This window comes from Ptychodera flava, chromosome 8 (genome assembly GCF_041260155.1).
Source record: "Ptychodera flava strain L36383 chromosome 8, AS_Pfla_20210202, whole genome shotgun sequence".
In the NCBI taxonomy this organism is placed as follows: Eukaryota; Metazoa; Hemichordata; class Enteropneusta; family Ptychoderidae; genus Ptychodera; species Ptychodera flava.
In genome coordinates, this window is record NC_091935.1 from 20714880 (window position 1) to 20731792 (window position 16913).

Sequence of the window (16913 nt, forward strand, 5' to 3'; positions counted from 1 at the left end):
ACGCGTATCTCTCATATACATATCTTGTAATCAATTAGTCAACACAACTAATTATGCTAATCCATGGACATATCAAGGATTTTATGGGTAGGTCATCATTGCAAAAGATAGAAATGTACTTTTCCTACTTTTCCTGGGACTGGACCGAGTATTGACCGTTTTTGTTCAATGTCAACATTTGTCCTATATATAGTCAAAGTGCGGAACGTTATCTTGTGCGAGCTTCTGTATCACCCCTATTTGTAACGATCAACCCTATTTGTAACAAAACTTAATTTTCAAAACAACTTTGCCGTATTTGTTGAAATATTAATAAAATATGCATATTTGTATGTTTTGGGGCAATTTTCTTTTTTTTTTCCTTGTCAAAACTCATTTTTACGAAACTGCTTTTGTTACAAATTGGGTTGATTGTTACAAATAGGGGTAACATGTCAACCTTATTTGTAACAATCAACCCTATTTGTAACAAAACCTAATTTTCAAAAAAACTTGGCCGTATTTGATACATCTTGATGAAATATACATATTAGTATGTTTGGGGACAATTTTCTTTTTTTTCCTTGGTGAAACTCATTTTTTCTGAAAATGCTCGTGAGATTAAATTTCGTTGTGCAGGTTCCTAGGGATAAGAGGCCTACTCGTAAGATATCATCCAATCGTGCAGATACATGTCAAAAGTTTGTTTCGGGGCAATTTTCACCAATTTCGGTCAAAAATGATAAGGAATCTTGTTTTCTGACCGAAATCTTACTAAACCTATATGGGGTTAACTTTTGTTACAAATTGGATTGATTGTTAGAAATAGGGGTGCGCCACAAGTACACAGCTCGAGACATACTCTGGTAATCGTCAAATGGGTCTCTGAAACTATTAAACAATGAATGCAGAGATGCAGTCACAGAATACACTGCACATGGGGTGGGCCTTTGAAACGGTACGTAAATGCTACGGAACGAGCGTTCCGTACGGCCTTTTCAACTTGCACGCATCTTTCTATTGTTCTCGAAACTAAGATATAAGATAAAAGGAAATGCAGGAATACTTACAGCTTAGTTGAGCATTAAGTGAACAATGTTTTAAAGTGGAATTTACCTCGAGATGGAAACCTTTTTTATTCGTGCATTATTTAAATCGTCAGCGAGAAGGTCGGCCCCGTAGTGCTCCCAGTTCACAATTTCTGACCTGACACCCGTAATGAAGCATCGAAGACGGATAACACCGTGCAGGGGGACTGTAGCTCTGCCGGAGACGACGGACAAGCTAATACGTGGAGTAGTTGCTGCCAAAGGAATTACAAATGCGGTAAAAACGGTGTGTTACTTCCGGTCGCCTCACATTGTTGTGATGATTAGGTTGCGCCAGTAGTCAATTTAACGTCTGGTTTCACAGATTCCGAACGAACAGATGAAAGAAATCGTCGTCCTGGCATTTTCAAAAATAGCATAGGATTTGCTGCCGTCACAACTGTTGTTGTTTTTGCTGTTCGATGGTCATCGCAATTGCTGTTAAAACTCATCAGGAATGGAAAAATCCTTCCTTATTGAGTCAAATGTATAGTTCAGGTACAAAGTTACTCAAAAGATGCAAAAATGACAACAAACGTAAACAGTCTTCAAACATATGATGAACCCTAAGCACTATTAGAATTTCCCACTTTCATTACACTTTTCTATATGTGAAACTTTCAATTTTTCTTTTTTGTCCATATGTTTTAAAGTAACCCGATGTTTTATTCACTTTCATTTTATAGTTTGCATTTCTTTTCACGTCATGTTCTCAATTTTCCCCCGTATTAATCAATTATGTCAACTATACTCACGGATGTCACAAGCCGGTCCCTGCCATCCAGGTGTACATTTACAAGCTCCATTCCATCCGTGGCATGAGGCACCGTTCTTGCACATACACTGCTGGCTGCACTTAATTCCAAACCTCCCGTATGGACAACCTTACCGTAAAAAATTAATGGGAACGTCTTTTATGTCAATTTCAGATCATGCGGTCTAGGAAAAATCGAACGTTCAGACACTTTTCTCTTAATCAGAAGAAGAAGAACATACTTTTGTGACAATGTTGCGTCGAATCCCTACTTTACCTCAAGTATAAAGTAGTAATCTGTTACTTAAGTTTCATGCATCCTTAAGTAACATATTATTACTTTGTACTTGAAGTACTGTGTGTTATTATTTCTAACGCTCTGCTCTGCTGTTGCGTCGAAAGCCTCACTCAATACAAATTGAAATACCGACATTCTTGTTTTCTTATTCTCTGATGTTCCACACACACTCTCTGTCTCTCTCTCATATATATATATATATATATATATATATATATATATATATATATATATATATATATATATATATATATATATATATATATTATATATATATATATATAGATAGAGAGAGAGAGAGAGAGAAGAGATGAGAGAGAGAGAGAGATAGAGAGAGAGAGAGAGCTACAACATGAGTGAATCTCCCTCTTTCAATAACAACAACAGTAGCACCATCATATTTCGTAATATGAAGTAACATAAAAATTGCATACCAATAACTGCAATCTCAGCCGATTCCACAGCCAATGAGAGATGTTTGTTTTGGCCTTGCAATGAAATTTGGAATACCAGGTGTTGACGGGTGTTGAAGTTTTGCCAAACATATTGTCCCAATTCATATTTTGAGATGTAATGCTGATAAGCTTCTTTGCTGAACCTCGACGACAGACGTTTCATAAATATCCTAGCTGGCGCATAATCCCACTGTGTGTTATATTCCGGGAAACAATCACGTGGTAAACACCAACAATCCATGAAAATAAAGCATGGATGAATGCATTTACACATGAATTATGAAACAAGGAACCCTGAATTTCTCCTCCTATACGATACGTGCACCCAATGAAACGAGCATCCAAACCAATTGTTTGTATTTTTATACTGTAGTGTTCAGAAAAGATGACATGCTACCCGAGTTTTAGAAATTGTGCCCGTCTCTGCAGGTCCACATGTCATTGCGAACATCAAAGTGTTAAAGATGTAGTCCACTTCATTATATCATATTTACAATATGACTTGAGCATATGCTGAAACCGGGGCTGTTGATAAGTTTTGAAGTCAAATGGGCCTTTGCGTTATGACTAACCTCAAACTCATGCCTTGTCAATCTCACCACCACTGCACCTGTGGAGTCAGAGAAGATTCCATCCTGCATCTCTATCGTTTGAACTTGGTGATTGGCTTTGTTTGTCATTTGTAGGGAAATGTCCTTCAAATTTAAACCTTTTCCTTTCCTTGGAATCGGCGAGTACACGGTGATGTCACCTGAATGATAACAACGTTACATTATATACATGCTGCAAACATCATTCAAACATCGACGAGAAAAGCCTGTATATGACCATAAAAATGAATTCCATTATTGTTATCTCGATAAGTTCATTTTTTTTCAATTTGTTGATAGCGTTCAGAAAGAAGCAGTGACTTGTTTCAATGGCTTTATGAACCACACACCATTTCTGATTATATGCAAAGTGAAAATACTAATAAACACGATTGGAACTAATTTGGGATAATTGGATTGGCAACATTTCTCAAGAATTTTAGAAATTTGTCTAATATTACACCATATTTGCTTACCATCTTAAAAATTTTATTCAAAATTTACGATGCTGTTGAATTGTTATGAGTAAGAATCAGTGCATGATAGTATCTAATGCAATATTGTTCAAAACATTTGAACAATATTCATATTTTAATGAAAATATGAGAGTTTGTCTGTAGTTTCTTCATTACTGAAACACTAGTAATAATCTCAGTTTGTCACTTTTCCTCGACCAAAATGAAGCTTTTCGATTGATTTACAGTTAAGTCAGTCAGGGTCATTAAAAATGTGCCCTGACTCAATTTAATGTTTATGAAGCCTTAAATTCACGAAAAAGTCAGGGGCATTTCAAAAGTGCCCTGACTCAAAAGTCGTTAAGTAGAGAAATTTTAAGCATTTTTTCTCATTTCTTTAGTACATTTACACAAAAATGAACTTTTTTTATGAAAATGAATCCGATGAAAGAGGTATGCAATAATCGTTGTGTTTTCGTTGTTTTGTTCGATGAGAACAATATTTCAAATTTTACACTATTCTATCATTTTGTAAAATTTCAGCTGTAAAAATTTCGATTTCGTTACATTTTCCTAATATTTACTCTCATCCAATTTTCCCAAATTAGTTCCAATCGTGTTAATATTAGGAAGGGTGTAACACTAGAGGGCGTACAGTCTGTGTTATTGACACCTACACTGTGAATTGTTGATATCGCCGTAAAAGTCTTTGCCAGCATCGGGATTACCCATCATTGATGCCCACCTGTCGAACCCATTCAATCTTACATCAATTATCCATGGCCATGGCTTCATTGTCTTAAAAACAACAAATATATGCCAAAAACATACAGAAAAGGAAAATAAATACGGAATTACACAAACATTGCACCCATGTTTAAACAAACACACAACAGATAGAGAGAGAGAGAGAGAGAGAGAGAGAGAGAGAGAGAGAGAGAGAGAGGGTGGGACGGAAGGAGGGAGAGAGATAATTATATAAATAGATGGGTAGGTAATAATTGGTACCTATTAAACGAGATTACGAGATCTTCATATATGGAGATTTTATTTAATTATTTGTTTCGAACAGGACAGCACTTGCAATTTTAGTTTTGTGTATAGCACCTATGGATTGGCGATCTCCGATGGGTGGACAATAGATCCAATTACGACATTTATATTCTCATTGGTTGCTGTATTTTAGTGTTTGGTGACAATGTATGTGTGATTTGATTATACTGGCAACTTTCTCATGTAATCGAACCAGCGGGCACACTGATCAGTTGAAATCAACATGTGTTGACTGGTAAAGAGGATAAGAAACAAACTGGTAGAAAAAAAATCGGTCTTTTTCTCAAATACGCATTTCCCTAAAGATTCAAAGTACACGAGATCAAAAACAGAAATACAGTGAAACCTTTGCTACAGTCGCAAGAATAATATGGCCAATGTCATCAAATCTCACAACAGGGTAGAGAAAGCATCTTACGATGAATATCTAGGTGAGTTAAGTCCCATTGCCTATCTCAAAGGCATTTGCCTGTCTATAAGAGATATCTTCAGAACAACAGTGGCAGTTGCCCCCCCCCCCAAAAAAATGAGAAACGGTACGTCAGCTTAAGTGGCAACAGGCTAAACAATATCATGCCCAATCTTTCCTTAACAGAGCGTGCACGAATAGCATATAAATATCGAACACATAATTGACCTTAAAACCTTAAGGTCAGAGCCTTTCAAGGTATCATGGTCGAGGTCGATCGATCCTGTCTAGAGCAAGCTGTCATTAAAATGTGCTTCAGAATATAATCTTGAGATATGTCGTTATACACTGAACGAACATACGTGTCCGTCATCATCCCGTTGAACATCGAAACAGATGTGAAATTAACTTTGATGGGTAACTGAAAAATGACAACTAAGAACTCCATCGCTGCGTTCATTGCCGAAGACAGAATATTTAACTATTACAATATTTTGGTAAAGAGATCAAAGCAACCGTGTAACATTTCAGTCATTATACTCACGGCTGGCCTTTCCGGCGTTTCGCATCTCTCATTGTAAAATGGTGGCCAGTGAGCGACATCGTTGACGAACACAAGTAAACTGTAGGCTTGTACGGTTCCATTCTGTTTGGTTAAGGGAAAGACAAACACACGCACGACGGAAAGTGTTAATAGGGATGATCAGCAAATCAATTAAGTCAAACAATTGTCAATGATTTTAACGACGATCTAGCCTTCGTTTCTTTGCTAAACGTCTTCATAATTTTACACGCTTAACTAACACTTTACATAAGGCTGAAGTCGATTTGTTGGTAGAACCGTCATAGAAAATTATACTGAAGTCGCCCTTCATTATGCTGATATTATGGCGGGCAGTAACTCGTAAAGGCTGTAAGTTCATTAACTGGCACTTCCTTCAGCAATTCCTCAATTGCTCAACTACAACTTGTCTCTACATTCAAACGCTTCTTTGAGAGGCATCACAAGCTGGTATAGATAAATACAATATCTCTCTACGACCAGTGATCGCTGATGGCGTCGGAGACATTTGGCCTTAGTTGGTGACCACTACCTATTTGACTTACAGATAGATATATGACGGGTGCCACATGTGGGGCAGGATGCGCTTACTATTTTCGAAATACTTAACACCACTCCTCTGTCTTTTAGCCAGAGGTCCATATATCTTTCTTTCATGAATTTGGCTTTGTTGTGTGTATCGGGGTTTTACTGTCTGTTCTGTGCTGTATTGTGTCTATGCTTAGAACAATTGACAATGTACTACGAATTTGGACTTAGTGCCATCGGATTACGGATGGGTATGATTGTAATTATTTTACACCAATCTATTCATATTCTGCTTACTCACCGTCACCGCATGCAGAGTCAGATTGAAGTTCTCGGTGATGTTCGCCGACATGTATGCTGCTACAACGACGTAACGCCAATCGGCGCTCATGCAGAAGCGGTTATACTGTCACAAAAATAAATACTTTTATGTTAAATTGTTGTTTGTGGAAACATGAAAGTTTTCTTTCGAAAAATGCTATACGACAGTTAAACAATAAATGACCCTTAAACGCTTGGAAATGTTATTTTAGTTTTGCATGCGTTATCTTATAATATGGCGACAAAATGCTTGAAAAAATAAGGGATGCCCGTGTGTTGGAGCTGCATCACAGTGCATGTTGCCAACAGAGTTTTTAAGGGAATATTTGTCCTCTCAGATGACATGTAAACCCCTCATACCATATATTTTCAATAAGCAGAGAATCTGAGGTTTAATATGGTGGCAAAACTTTACTCGAAGGATGAAGAGGGTGGAAATTCGGGGCAAAAAATGTAATTTTGGTATTAATGATAAAAAATTAATTCAAGCCAAAAACGTGATACTATTTTCTAAAATGTTATATTTCGCTCGAAACAGGAGTAAATGTAGAAAACAACGAGTATTTTATTTTGCATTATCTATCCTCATTCTAAAATGGCATGGGTTGAAAGACTGGCATTCAAAAAAGTGTTTAAAATATGATTAGCAAACTTAAAATGCCACTTATTTAAAATGTGAGAACTTAATTGCCAAACAAAGTAGTCGTTTTAACACGTTTGGAACTAATTTGGGATAATTGGATGGTGGCATTACATTGGTTTAGAATCAAAATGTACGCTCGTCTGCGTTTCTTTTGAAGTAATACAATCGTTTTTATTTATGAGTATTTGTAATATTGCAACATTCAGCAATAGGGAACCTAACACTTTTTAGAAATTTAAATAAATAAGGAGATCCAATTATCCCAAACTAGTTCCAATCGTGTTTTTCATTACACAGAATTACAGAAAAATTGACCCAGCCAGAGTAGAGTTGAATTCTTTGAAAATCTTTAAATTGGGAGAAAAGAGAAGCCAGGAAATCGGGTGATTTGCATTCATTCGCATAAATTAACACTTCTTTATCACGAAACTTCCGACTGTTTGACAAGCTAAAAGGTTAACTCAACCATTTCGTTAATCTTGAGTAAACAAATTAACTAAAATTGAATGAATATTTGCAAAAGAAGTGATTTTGAGCACAATACGCTGAGTTGGGTGCAGCTAAGTAACCTGATTTCCATAGACTATTTCCACAGAGGAAAAGACAGTGAAGTTGTCTTCAGACTGAAATTCAGCTACATCATATATTGGCATTCCAGGTCCAACATCCTATTTAAAAGACAAAAAACGACATTGTTTTAATTACTAATGATTCAAAAATAAACATTTCACAACAGGACAATGTCTAATGGTACAATTTTAAATCAAGTTGCAGTTAAAATAAAATAATATGTAGTTTTATTTTTTTTTTTTTTTCAAGTACAATGTGGTGGAATTTTAGGGGTAACACTTGATGAGACGTTATCATGGAACGTCCATATAGATAATTTATGCAAAAAACTTAGTCAACGAATTGGTTTACTGCGCAGATTACGTCGATATATCCCTTTTGATCGTCGCATTATCTTATATCATGGTCTCATACAGAGTATTTTAGATTATTGTTGTGTTGTTTGGGGTAATGCAACGGCAAATAATCTTGACAAAGTTTATACTCTTCAAAAACGGGCGTTACGCACACTTTTTGAGTTATCAATTGATTTTCCCTACATTCAATGTTATGTCGATTAGACAAAGAATTTTTTATTTCATGGCACTTTTAAGTTTCAAATGTATGAATTGTTATGCTCCACAATATTTATCTAATTTATTTACTCCACAAAGTAATGTTCATGATTATTTTACACGCTCTACTGCACGTGAGAATTGTCATGTACCAAGATGTGTTTTAGGCACTGGACAACGTAGTTTTCATTTCCGTGCCACGAAAGTTTGGAATTCATTACCGATTGAAGTGAAAAATTTGACCAGTCTGTACACATTCAAATGTAAACTGAAAGAATATGTTAAAAGAAATGTTTCCCTTTAATATACTTTTGTTTTCTTGTATTGACAGATGTATCTTTTCCTTTTTTCGAAAATTGTATGAGCCCCGATGAAAATTACTATTTCAGTAACTCGGCCGCTCAGTAAAAGTGTAAATAAATATGTTACGAGCTCAATAGTTGCGTGATAAAAATATATTGAACGATGTTAAGCAAATGACTATAGCCTAATCATGAGTACTACCCTCACATACATACTCAATATGCTCCAACAACACAATGTGCATAAATTATGGTAAATTTCAAAATAGCTAGGATTTACAACATGTTTGGGTGATTAGAAAAACTTTTCTGGTGATAGAAAATAACGCAAACTGCGTCCATTACAAAAGTTCTCACTTGATAGATTTTGCAACAATTTAACTCAATACGACGTCCCCTGTTCTCACTTACAGAACACGTTCAGTGTGTAGGAAATACCAATCGTTGTACCTACCCGTACTCGCTGTACCGATAAAAACAATCTATCGTTAGCGTTCCGTGCAGTATCATCGTCGGGAAATGTGATAAAGGCTGCGACATGAGAATGTTCAAGCAGTCAGTGTACGCGTGAGCTTTCCAATAGAAGCGCGGCAACACTGACGATGTTGACTGTGTCACAGTGATCGTCATATTGGGTTAAATGTTTGCAAAATTGCAATTAATGCAGGTGGCGTCATATTCTATCGCAAGAAACGTTTTTTATCACCCAAGCATGTTGCAATTCCAAGCTATTTTGAAATTCACCATAAAACAATTAAAAACATTTTGTGTGTAATAAAGTATCAATGTCCTTCCAATAGACCAGTATGACAGCTATACGCTGACATAACGTCATTTGCGGTCACTAAGTTACGAATGTAGGATCTACAATTTTGAGCTTACAATGGTAAGTTAACTTCCTAAATTTGTAACGCCCCTTAAACTGATCAGTGTGATAGGGTTATAATGTAACTCATCAATGGCTTCAAATACACACTAACATTTTCGACAAGTTTTGATAAGCTGTCGACTTGGTTTGCGAAACGCCGCTAAAAGGGAAAAAGAATATTTCATCTTTAGGCGAGTACGGAAACTTTAGACAACTTCCAATCTTTTCGCACGGATATGTGGTTAGGTATAGATACATTTGGAACAGGATTTTACTCCGATTTATATTTCCGAAGAGAAAATAAAATTGTTTTCTATTGTAGCCATTATATCTATTTTTCTCATTTAATACTCAATTTCTTGGGTTACGATAAGTCTGTTACCATAAAGGTCGGTGTGTTTCTTTATGAGAAAAACATATGTTCAAAATCTCTGTCAGAAACAAGAAGAGGTGAATCATCAGCAAAAGAGAGCTATTTGCATGAGACCGCTGATTGCATATCGTTCACATAAAGTGAAAAAAGTAAAGGCCCTAGTATAAAGCCTTGTGGAACTCCACTATTAACGTAGGTTTTATTCACCTTTACGGCCTGAGTTCTACAAAGGAGATATGATTTAAACCAGGCACACTGTGAAACATTTTGAGTTAGCTGCAGACATTAAAGCTAATGGGAATTTCTATTGAATTAGTGGGTTTTTAATTTAGCTAACAATACGCTTTGCCCTTCGTTAGTGTTGGGAAAAGTTTGAGTTCGCTGCATCTTACATGGGCGAACTGCTGACTATAGCTAAAAGGCATGCTAGCCGAAAATCAATGTTTTAAAGTAATTTATGTGCAATGGGGTAGGGACGATTAACTTTTATCGCAATTTTGTATAATGCATAACTCAAGTTACTACCGTTTGCCATTGTTTTAATTTTAAACCTCGTTTGAGATCACTCATGCGCTCTGTACGAGGCCACCTCGGCTTATCTGACTGCGTAATGCCAATGCGTCAAAGCAAACTACTGTAAGTATTTGAGAACCAATAAGTTATCATGACGCAGGCTTGCTGATAAATGTTCCCATACTTCACAAAACATGCGAAGTTCTTGTTGTTCGTGTCAAAACAAAGCATGTATATGTACAGATATTTTCATTTTTAGCTATCAAATTTTGAATTTAAGTAGACTGCAATTAAATATATCCGAAGATTGTGATTCTACATCAAGTAATGCTCATTGCAACATATGTGTAACTGTCACTTTTTCAACAGCATATTGAAATACCAAGAATTCAGCTTGTCAGTGTTGATAACCAAACCATGTCTAGACTTCTGTTATAGATTTCAACAGCACTGACAAGGTTTATTTATTACAAAATGCAAACTAAGACACCGTAGTTGCCACATGGAGAAAAGGTACCTGAGATATATCTGTCAAAAATATTGAAATGTTAAAATTTCCTCAAGCAATGGAGGGAGAGGGGTCATCAAATTTTTATAATCTTCTAAGAGGTCATCAATTTTTTTGAATCGGTAGGGTAGTTATCTTATTTTGGACGGGATGCAGGAAGAATCGGCCTGCACACACCTCTGGCTGTAACAACTGGACGCTCCCTGAGTGCGTCTGCTGAATAACTTCAGGCAGAACATCACAACAAACAAAATTGTGCAATTTACACCAGTTTCTGGGGTGATTTATGGCGATTTTTTCTTTTCGGTGATTTTTCACTGCTTGCCTATGATGGTTGTAATTTATTGACCTACATTCCAATAAACAAGTTAATTGAAATAAACGATGACATGACAAGGAAGAAGGTATCAAAACAATCGTTGGCCAACTTGACAACATCGGTAATAGAGTAGCCACAAAACATAACACAATAGGTTTAAATATTGATGCTGTTCGAACAATCAAATAAGCGAAATGTAGGTTATACGACCAGATACATCGTACCTCTGTGATATTAACACTGAAGGATGACACGATGGGGTACCTATTTAAGCTCTCTTCACTTGTACATGTCCTCGCACCACGTGATCCTACAGGCACAAACAACGATACTTTTAGTTCAATATCTTAGTCTCTGTCTTGGGAGCAAGGATTGTCTTTTAGCATACAACATGTGAATACTTACTAAGTATATTCCAATCGAAACCGGCTCACTGCTCCCTGGATTATTTTGATAGAAAAATCGATTTATTATCTGATTGATGGACTGGACTAACTAATCAATAGTTTCATTGATTACAAGATTTGTCTCAAATTTCGGTTTCCTTGTTTCGAGTAAGTGCGTTTCATATTAGGCCTACATTACAACGAATTGGCGTTGAGCTTTATGCAAGATGTTGTCAAAGTGACAATAAACAAACACACGAAACTCACACACAAACACACAGACACAGGCACACACAAATACATACATACATACATACATACATACATACATACATACATACATACATACATACATACATACATACATACATACATACAAACACAGAGACACAGAGGCACACACACACACACACACACACACACATATATATATATATATATATATATATATATACATACATACATACATACATACATACATACATACATACATACAAAGCCCTCTCTCTTTCTCTCTCTCTTTCTCTCTCTCTCTCTCTCGCTACAACTTGCAATGGATACATCGATAAATCGATAGTTAATAATTGAATCAGATGCAGACTTCCTTAACTCCCACAGATATTGCACATACGTTAGATATTAAAAGTAAAAACACGTTACACGCATTACGTGAGCCCTCACCGGGACAACAAAAGCGAACTTTGTAATCGTGACATTTCCCGTTCTTCTGATCGTCGTTTCTGCACACAAGACCACTTGCATTAAACTGTTGGAACACGTCTCCCGTGCTCAGAGCTGGGACCCCGTCCACTGTGACAGCGTCTATGGCTGTTGGGTTGTCACACAGCCAATTAGGATACATGAATCGAATGTCATCGATCTTTTCCACATCTCCATGACGTTGACCGGGATCGTTGTACCAGTCTGTCCAGTGACTAGCTGTTTGTTTGAAATTTGAAAGAAATATGATTGGACATAGACTCGGACAACTCCGGCGTTTTTGTAATCCGTCCATTCCCCGAAAAACGAACAAACAAGCAAAAAATAGTACTTTTGGAGAGATTCGAAGACTAGCTGAGGCAATTGCAAAATAAAGATTTTGATAACACATTCAATTTTTGAAAATAAACCAACGAGAACCTGCCGTTTTTAATTTAGCTGATTCAGCGAAAAACAAACAAAACTACAAAAAGAGGAAGAACACGCCATAGCCATTGAGATACTGAGTGTTTTCATAAGACATCCGTGGCCGGCTAAAATGAATGCTATCATACATGTACGTCATATAACTGGCTGAAAGTGTCTCTTATAAGTGACGATATCATCTGGTGTACATCGCTTGGCCTAATTACATACGTACATGTACATGCCACATTACGGAAAACAGTAAGACAGCAAGTGGTGAGCGATCGCTTTTCACAAGTAAATTTAGCCTTTTCCGATTGAAATAAGGCTTTGGTTATTTTAAATAAAATAAATGACAGGGTAATAGTTTAAAACAGCTGTTTGAGAATAATCGTTTCAAGTGTTCGAGGAAAAATATTATAATAATTTGAAAGACGTCTCAGATTTATGAGGTTAAAATTTGGATGAAGTTACCCATATTTATTTACATTAGTAAACATCGTTCAAAAAAGAAGGATAAAGTCTTTAGAAATCCATACTAAACATTTTAAAGACAAGGTTGACAAAAACATGATTAAAAAGATAAAAAACCATAATTGTTGTGTTTTCCATAATGAGAAACTTTGTGGTGTTATTTTCTACCACATCATTCGGGTAAAACATAAAACACTACCGGGTCATGTAAAATTGACACATTTATCATGAATGGCTCAAAATTGAGTGCGTTTCATGTTTGAATAACTTCAAGTTGACTCTCATATTTTTCATTGGAGGTCAACAGAAACTTCTCTCAGTAGTTAAAACTCGTTAGCCAAGGGTCTTCATTCGAGCAAGGACACTCCCTCAAAACAACGAGACATAACCAAGCCGATGCTCAAGGTTGTTCATACGGGAACGCCTACTGTTAAGCTAACGGATGTACTGGCTATATTTGCATATGGGTGCACGCTTTTTAGATTAGATGACCTAGAGTGGATGTAGGTCACCTTATAGTTTACTTTGGTCAACTTTTTTGAGTACACAAAGTTGGAACTTCTATAGGTTCCCCCCTACACTGTCTCTTAAATTATCAGCCAAATTTGCTTGAGGTTGCACGCTACATGCGGTGATGTAGAGTTAACCTGTCAAAAATCTTTGCAATTCCTCTTTTTTACTCCATTACTCTATCTCTATGACTGAGTCGACGAAAGTTTACTGTGATTTTTTTTATATTATCGAACGGAGTACTAAAAGCTCAAATTTTGATTTTTGAAATTTAACAAGCATTTGGTAGACTCACGGATGGAACTAAATTACCTTAAATAAAGTTTAATATTACCAATTAGTGACAATCTCTCGACAGATGCATAGTGACAATGTAGGTTGTTACATAGAGGAAATATAAACGGTTACAATACACATTGAGCGACTTCTTCCCTAGGATTTATTATATTGCATAATCAGTTTAGGAAGGCTAATCTGCTAAGGGCAATGAAATACTTTCACCTGATACTATCTGTTAATAAAGGTGTGGCGTCGTTACAATTAGCAAGTTCATGCTTTGCTAACGGCCCGCCAAAAGCTTCTCACAAACGTCCATTCTATATCGCCCTTAGCGTGGCGAGCGTTAGCGCGATCACTGCTCGGAATTTCTCCACTTCACATTACTTGACTGTTGCTTTCAAATCGTCATCGTAAAGTTCGCAAAGTTGAAAACAGTGTTTTGATGAAATATTGATTGTTCTGTCGTTTTATGTTGCACTTTGTAATGTTCACCAAAAACTATATTCGAACTGTTGGAAGCCATAATTATTTCCAATTTTAACATTTAACAAAAATAGCGGTCTGCTTGAGCATCGAAGTCATCGTTCTACTGTCATCTGTACTGCTTTTATGGTGAAATGCAGCATAAACCAGTGGTTGGTTTAGATAACCTGCTAGAACTAATTTCCTTAATTGTATTTCACCAAAAACAACTATAAATAGTCACTACAGTTTTTTGTTGTTGGCATCATTATGCGTTCATAAGTCATAAGCGGAAGTGGAACGGTTGATGTTCATCTTGCAATGAGTGATGTATTTGTTGGTAAACACGATAAGGTGTACCTTGTCGTGAAAAGTTTAGCAAACATTCTCTTATAAGTAAAAACGGATGACTAGACCTATAGCAGAAGCCTAATCCTAATTCACTACAACAATCGCCGTGACGTGAGTATTAGAGCCTCGTCCAAGCCTCTTAATATATTACATCAAGATTCTCACAATTATCCATAATGACGGGACATTGAGTGCGACATATTGCAAGTTAATCTGTATATTAATGGACACATAGTAAATTGCCAGCCTATCCACAGTGACATCAAATGCACAAAACACCAAGTGGGAATTCTATTGATTGATTATTGTAGTAATATTAATTTTGTTGTTTTCGACAGTGGCCAATTATCGCGCACTAATAAATAGTGTATTTAACGAGCGTGTTTTGAGCAGCAAAGAATTAATGAATAAACATGACAATGTTATCGATTAGAAAAAAATAATTGCAATCGTAAGTTAAACAGACACTGATATAGGCCGAGACAAACACCAAGAAATTGCAAAAACCTCATCTTGGCTAAAATTTTATAAGCTTGTCCTTCAAAAAATAAAAGATTCTAGGTGTCTCAACGCAAAGTCAAGCTGTGTTTCCCAAGACGAGACCAAACGTCACGACAAAAAAGGATATAGACAATTAACATATCTTGATATAGATGTAAACTAATGATCCATTTGGGGTTTATTTTGCGGGATCGTAGAAATTGAAGTAAACAAAAAGCGTCTAAAATGACGGAATTACACCATTTATCCTGAGTTTAGAATCACCTTGACACTAACTCAGCATGCACAGCATGCATGTGACCGACATTTGATGTAAGTTGATAATATACATGTACAATGCAGTATCACGAAGAATGGTTTGACTATAAAAGCTGCGTTGCGGCTGCTAACGCAGCTCCAATTCTTCTTTCCACCCTGGGCGAAACCATTTCCATATAATTTTCGACACTTGTTACACACTATCTTGCATAATCAGTGACATACCTGTTTGTTGTGCCTCGAAGACTAGTAAGAACCAGAAAACGAAGTTGAGCAATCTTCCCTTGACGTACGTGAACATCACATACATAGTGATCAAGAATATACTTCCTGCAGGCAACCGCTCTTCTGAAAAGTTGACGAACCCTTTCCTACGAATAGAGGAAGTTTGTGGTTAGACCAATTCAAATTTCGATAACTAAAAGCAAATATCAGTATCTCAGAAACGAGTGCAGTTATCTTTGAAATCAGCCACGTTATCAGAGTTGACAATAATTTTACTGTCGCATGTATACCGTCTCTGTAACAAATACAGGGTACTATGCAGGAGCAAACTCGTTTTTCCTTAACTTAGTGTATATCATATAGAACTTTTCCTTCTAGTGCAAATCGGCAATGAACACATGCCCCTTTTCTACAGGCCTACCAAAAATATATGATCGCAGCACTTTAAGTTGTCGGAAGCAAAGTTTTGTGGTCCTTCAAATACAAAGGCTTAACGACATATGTTGGTCAAGAAATTGCATGGCACACTGTAGTTAGACTCGGGCATTCCATTAGGATAATTGTCGCGTGGAAATTCACCCAATAAACACTTAGTTAGCCCTACCCCTAAACCTGGCTTCGACTAGTTGGGTGGAAAGTATTCCAACAGTTAACACCTGGAAGTGATATACATTTAATACATGTCCGGCGCTTAATTTTAATAAGGTTTGCTTTGAGCATAATGCATGTTGTAATGTGATCGAAACTCTGTGTTTGTTCGGCACCTGTGTTAATGTATGTTAACGTGCATATCACTTCTCTCACTGTCTGAGCTGCACACTTCGTAGGCATATTAGTTTCCTTGTGTCGGGATACAAAATACATACATTATTCATATTAAGATCACAAAGCAGTAACGCTGTGAACAATTTGATGAATGACTAAAAACTAACTTAATACCTCTCTCTCTCTCTCTCTCTCTCTCTCTCTCTCTCTCTCTCTCTGTCTGTCTTTGAATTCTTTGTCACTATAACATGGAAGTCAAGTTGATGCAAATACAATGTTTTTTAAACGTTAAGCTGTAAATATTGACATTTCCAGGGGAAATAATAGTGTCTACAACTGGTGTTTGTCAACGTCTATAATCAGCAAATGTTAAACTTCATAAACCACATCAGATCCAGTCTTAGATAGTGCTCCGCTATCTTCGGATCACCCACA

General features: G+C 36.5%; 1 protein-coding gene across 2 annotated transcripts in view; it reads right to left on the reverse strand.

Moving 5' to 3' along the window:
- LOC139138764 (uncharacterized) overlaps positions 1 to 15855 on the reverse strand; it is a 31878-nt gene extending 16023 nt beyond the window's left edge. For both annotated transcript variants that reach the window (XM_070707285.1, XM_070707286.1), the window contains exons 1-11: positions 15714 to 15855; positions 12210 to 12467; positions 11367 to 11452; positions 7705 to 7803; positions 6473 to 6577; positions 5626 to 5727; positions 4297 to 4417; positions 3147 to 3325; positions 2554 to 2764; positions 1823 to 1951; positions 1096 to 1282 (exon numbers count right to left, since the gene is read on the reverse strand). In XM_070707285.1, the coding sequence (XP_070563386.1) occupies positions 1096 to 1282; positions 1823 to 1951; positions 2554 to 2764; positions 3147 to 3325; positions 4297 to 4417; positions 5626 to 5727; positions 6473 to 6577; positions 7705 to 7803; positions 11367 to 11452; positions 12210 to 12467; positions 15714 to 15798 (1562 nt within the window). In that variant the 5' untranslated portion in view covers positions 15799 to 15855. The remainder of the gene's footprint in view (positions 1 to 1095; positions 1283 to 1822; positions 1952 to 2553; positions 2765 to 3146; positions 3326 to 4296; positions 4418 to 5625; positions 5728 to 6472; positions 6578 to 7704; positions 7804 to 11366; positions 11453 to 12209; positions 12468 to 15713) is intronic.
- Between the last annotated feature and the right edge of the window lie 1058 nt (positions 15856 to 16913).